This window comes from Gossypium raimondii, chromosome 10, assembly GCF_025698545.1.
Source record: "Gossypium raimondii isolate GPD5lz chromosome 10, ASM2569854v1, whole genome shotgun sequence".
NCBI classification, from domain to species: Eukaryota; Viridiplantae; Streptophyta; class Magnoliopsida; order Malvales; family Malvaceae; genus Gossypium; species Gossypium raimondii.
The window spans coordinates 43,257,248-43,262,457 of record NC_068574.1 but is presented as its reverse complement, the minus strand read 5'-3'; the positions used below and the strand labels follow the sequence as shown (position 1 = coordinate 43,262,457).

Here is a 5,210-nt window from a genome sequence, read left to right as displayed (position 1 = left end):
TATATATCATTTAGATAGTTCAAAATCGACACAACTATGCGTAAAAAGAAGGCCCCTAAGCCTTCCTTTTATGACAAGTGTCATGGCTTTTTTTCTTCTTTTTCTTTTTGACATTATTAACATAGGATTAAATTTCAATTCTAATCTCTCTATCTTTTTAGATTATATAAAAATATCAATTTTAATTTTGGTCCCTATACTATTTTTTAGATTATATAAAAATAATCAAGTTCTAATTTCATCAGATATTTCGCTTAAATTTAAGATTTAATCTTTATACTTTAATTTATTTTACATAATTTGACACCTCAACACTTATATTGTCATTAATTAGTCTTAATACTTAATTCTAATTGAAATGTTGATGTGAATTTTAAAATTGTTAACACCATTAAAATTCTCTATGAAATTCAAGTTCAAGACAATACATATATATTTTTGTCATATGGCTACCAAATGAATTTTTTAATAGAAAAATTAGAACATGACACAAACGATATTAACAAAATAATTTTACAGATATTAATAATTAGACTTGATTTCTTAAATTCGAGAAGTAAATAGACTAAATTCTTAAAAGCCGACAAGCTATAATAATATATATAGATGTGATTGAGTTACGTGGACAAACATTTTTAATGTTTGGTGAACCAACTTACTTTAGGAATGCAACCAAATCCCACATTCTTTGGACATGGATCCTCTAATTTGGGTTGTTTTTAACTTTTCTCGACAGGACACGCAATTTATGTCAATAAAGCTCATTTCCTTTTGCTTTTTGAGTAAATAATTGTTTTAGGATTCCAATGTTATAACTCAGGCCTACCAAATTTATTTTATAAATAAACAGATAACATATGTAGAATTCGTTGATGTGAACTCAGATATGTGATATTACTCGTAAGGTTGTTGGGTTACATAATAATTATTTATGGTAACTAAGATTATTTATATTATTATATATTTAACCATCATTGATTTCAAAAGAAAACAAAAGGTAAAATTTTGTACAAAGTTGACGACTTCTTCAGTTTCTTGAGGACATGACCTCAAAAGCCTCTCTTTTTTGTTCAAGCACATTGAACACCGTTGCGGCTATGTGGGATGGCGTAAGACCAGCTTCAGCCAACTGGTCCACGGGTGAGCCATGGTCAATGTATCGATCGGGAAGAACCAATGGCCTCCACTGCAAATCGGGAAAATATTTTAATGCAAAGAAATAGTTATTAGTATATGGATACATGGTTTTGGATTCGCATACCTTTACTTTGCCATCGAGAAGACCATCAAGTGCTAGGAACTGTGCCACATGAGAACCAAAGCCCCCGATTGATCCTTCTTCGACTGTGATCAGTACTTCGTGTGACTTTGCCAGTTTCCGGATCAAGGCGTGATCTAATGGCTTACAAAATCGTGCATCTGCTACGGTCAGCCTTAAGCCACGCGATTCCAATAAAGAGGCAGCTGCTAAGCAGCTTTGAACTGCACTTCCATAGCCTAATAGTGCCACTCTTTCCCCTTCAATCAGTACCCTGCCTTTGCCAACCTGTAAGGATATTATACGAATTCCGAGTTAGTTTTTTCCCTTTAGTCTTTGTTTCTTTACAAAAAGGAATATTTTGAGGCTTTCTCGAAAGTCACCTCCAGTGGAACCCCTTTTTTCCCAGGTGGTAACTGAACTCCGATCCCATTTCCTCTTGGGTAACGGAAACAGCTAGGACGGTCATCTATGGCAGCAGCTGTCGCAACCATATGGAAAAGTTCAGCTTCATCGGAAGGAGCCATTACCACCATGTTGGGGAGGCAAGCCATGAAAGTGACATCAAAAGCCCCACAATGTGTTGGACCATCTGCACCAACGAGGCCAGCTCTGTCCATTGCAAATCTTACAGGCAGCTTCTGCAGATCCACATCGTGTACGACCTGTTGCAGCAAATCAACACATTCGTAATGATTTTAAAATGCAACATGTTTAACTTAATACACGGAATAATAATTGATTACAATTCGTAAAAAAGAAAACCCGAGGTAACTTTAGTAGCTTGCCTGGTCATATGCCCTTTGCATGAATGATGAGTAGATTGCACAAAAAGGTTTCAAGCCTTCACAGGCCAAGCCTGCAGCAAAGGTGACAGCATGTTGTTCGGCTATCCCCACATCGAAACATCTTTGTGGGAACCGGCGGAGGAAGAGGTTTAATCCGGTTCCACCTCCCATTGCGGCATGGATGGCAACAATATTTTTGTCTGCCTCAGCTTCCGCAATCAAAGCCTCAGCAAAATATGTAGTGTAAGACTGGGTAGCAGAATTGCCTTTGAATTGCTTTCCAGTTGCCGGATCGAACTTCACCACTCCTGAGAAAAGAAATCCAGGTACAGTTTATTCTTTTATTCCCTAAACTAAGGTCAGATATCGAGGCACCAGTAAATTAAATCATATGAAATGATCTCTCTTCTAAAAAGGCTTATTCTGAATGTTACCGTGATACTTGTCAGCAGCTCTCTCTGCATATGGATAACCTCGGCCTTTCTCAGTGACAACATGGATCAAGACCGGACCTGTTGTTTTAGTAGTCTTCACCTCTTTGAGAATAGAAACTAAATCATCGATGTTGTGGCCATCAACAGGTCCAATATAATATAGTCCAAGTTCTTCGAAAAGTGTTGATCCAGAACCACTGATCATTCCGCGAGCATACTCATCAACTTTTGCAGCCAGTTCATGCATAGGCCCACCGATTTGCTTGGTAACTCCCTGCAATAAAACCACATCCAGTCTTAGTAAGTTTTAGTTTCTAGTAAAAATTATACTAGTTTTCTGGGTTCTATTCATTTCTACTTACCTTTGCAACCTCTCTTAGTTCTCTAAGAGGCCTGTTTGATTGCAGCCTGCTGAGAGCACTGCTCAAAGCTCCCACAGGTGGTGTAGGTCCGTCGAGATTGGCAGTTGGCAGAGAAACTTGTTTATTGTCATTAAGAATAACAATCATATCAGAATCAAGATATCCGGCATTGTTCATTGCTTCGTAAGCTTGTCCTGCAGTCATAGCACCATCACCTATGACAGCAACAACATGATTCCTTTCACCTTTCAGATCCCTTCCCACAGCCATCCCTGTCCACCCGAAACATCAAGACAGTTAAATCTCTGAAGACCAAGTGAAACTAGGTTTGCATAACGGAATTGAAAATAGTATTTGATCATATCAAAAGCAAAAAGTTCATTTAAAAAAACAACAAAATCGCATGTTAGCTAAAAGCAACATCAAAGAACTTGATAACGGTTCGATAAGAGTTATCTTGTTTCAATGTTTTAACCATACATATAATATGCAAAAAAGAATGCAGAAGTACTGGATTAATACCCAAGCCTGCAGAGATTGTGGTTGAACTGTGACCAGTCCCGAAGCAATCGTATTCACTCTCCGACCGTTTCGTGAATCCGGCCAATCCATTAGTTTGCCTCATGGTATGCATCTTATGTCTTCTCCCAGTCAAGATTTTGTGAGGGTAAGACTACAAATCAAATGAAGAATTTTACCGAAATAAAGATCAATTCACCATCAGTCAACATCTTTCTTTTCTCATAAAACCAAGAAAAGCAAGAACCAAACCTGATGACCAACATCCCACAATATCTTGTCTCTAGGGGCATTGAAGACATAATGAAGAGCCACAGTGAGTTCAACCACACCAAGGCTTGAACCCAAGTGACCCCCAGTTTTTGAAACATTGAAAATCACATCAGACCGCAGTTCTTCAGATAGTTGTTTCAGTTCCTGCATGAAAAGTTCCCATATCATAATAATTTCTAGAAGGCAAGGGAAAAGAACATGTTTTTTTTTTTTGGATGTTTTTATACCTTGACAGAGAGATTTTTCATATGAATTGGATAGTTTATAGTGTCCAAGAGAGGCGTTGCTGGTCTTTGGGAGTGATATTCAGCTCCTTCTGATAGTGATGCATAAACCCCACCTGGCCTTTTCTTGACCTTTACCAAATCAAAACAAAAAACCACCAAAATTTTCAATTTATATTTATTTTAACTGAAATGTATTAAGTAATTGAATTCAAATCAAAAGAAAACCCAAATTTTGGTAAGCTATCCCTTTCTTATAACTAAACTAAACCCATTAAACAAATCTCAAAAACTTCACTTAAACAAAGTATTATCTAAAACAAAGAACGACTATAAATTCTGATAAGAAAAATAAACAAAACCAGTTTTCCTTTTTTTTTTTTATGGTTATTTCATATGAACCTGATTGAGCTTCTTCAATGACTGCAAAACCAGATCTGATCCACCAAGAAAATGAGAAGCAAAAGGAGTGGATTTTTGAGGATCTGAAGCTGCACCCCAGTTGATAATGGCAGGAAATGAAGATGCACAAAGGGCCATGACTAAAGACTATACAATCTCCAAAGAGCAATAAAGGACTGCAACTGCTGACTAAGAGCACAAAAGGAGAAGAACCCAGAAAAGTTTCCACTCTTTGAGTGCAAGAATGAAAGGCTATCCAATCAATGAAAGATTTATAGACAATTTGGTTAGTGACTATTGCACCGTCATGTCACCCTGCTTTATTGCTTGATGATGATACTAAGTGGACTGTGTCGAAACCTTCCGTCAAGACTATATTTATATACTCTTATAAAAAAAAAAATAAAGGTTTTGTCTATAGAAAATGAACATCCAAACTTAAAAATAAGAGAGAAAAAAAAGGGCCTTTTTTTCTCTGAAAACCCAAAAATTATTATTAATTACATATAAATAAACTGTTTCTTCATTTGTATGTAAGAGGTTTTTATTATTACAGGGGAGGGGGACAGCAAAGAGCAATGTTCTAGGATTGAAGTTGAAGTGGCAGGTCGTTCTCTGATTGGACCACGTCAATGGAAAAATCACAAATGGATAGATTACGGCGTTAGAAGAAGATACCTTTTTTCTCTTTCCTTTTGCTCCTATTTCTCGAGGGAAGGGTTGCTGTCTGTTATCGTTCTCAATCTGATCATTGTGGGCTTACGTTACTTTTTGCTGTTGATGTGAAATGGATTATTTAACTTGGGGGTCTGGCCGGTATCCAGGTCAAGCTAGAAATGTTAATGGGGGGTTTTGGATATTTATATAAAATAAACATGGTTACAGTAAATTCGGCTTACTTCTAAATATGAGATATTTTCCTCCTTTTAATTATTAAGTTTATTTTTACT

The 5,210-nt window shown here is 36.6% G+C and overlaps 1 protein-coding gene across 1 annotated transcript; it reads right to left on the bottom strand.

The window, feature by feature from the left end:
- Positions 1 to 869: 869 nt before the first annotated feature.
- LOC105777169 (probable 1-deoxy-D-xylulose-5-phosphate synthase, chloroplastic) lies at positions 870 to 4,752 on the bottom strand. Its single transcript, XM_012600276.2, has 10 exons — positions 4,261 to 4,752; positions 3,862 to 3,990; positions 3,614 to 3,778; positions 3,365 to 3,515; positions 2,843 to 3,114; positions 2,481 to 2,754; positions 2,047 to 2,354; positions 1,642 to 1,923; positions 1,262 to 1,546; positions 870 to 1,186 (listed from the first exon to the last, which is right to left on the bottom strand). The coding sequence occupies exons 1-10, from the start codon at positions 4,396 to 4,398 to the stop codon at positions 1,028 to 1,030; spliced, it is 2,163 nt and encodes a 720-aa protein (XP_012455730.1). The 5' UTR covers positions 4,399 to 4,752; the 3' UTR covers positions 870 to 1,027.
- Positions 4,753 to 5,210: the final 458 nt, after the last annotated feature.

What these genes read in the sequence shown, in the direction of transcription:
- LOC105777169 (XM_012600276.2), bottom strand. Translation starts at nt 4,398, where the DNA reads ATGGCCCTTTGTGCATCTTCATTTCCTGCCATTATCAACTGGGGTGCA. An exon ending in CATTGAAGAAGCTCAATCAG is followed by an intron (nt 3,991 to 4,260) that starts GTTCATATGAAA and finishes GATTTGGTAAAG; the next exon opens with GTCAAGAAAAGGCCAGGTGG. An exon ending in AACTAAGAGAGGTTGCAAAG is followed by an intron (nt 2,755 to 2,842) that starts GTAAGTAGAAAT and finishes GTTTTATTGCAG; the next exon opens with GGAGTTACCAAGCAAATCGG.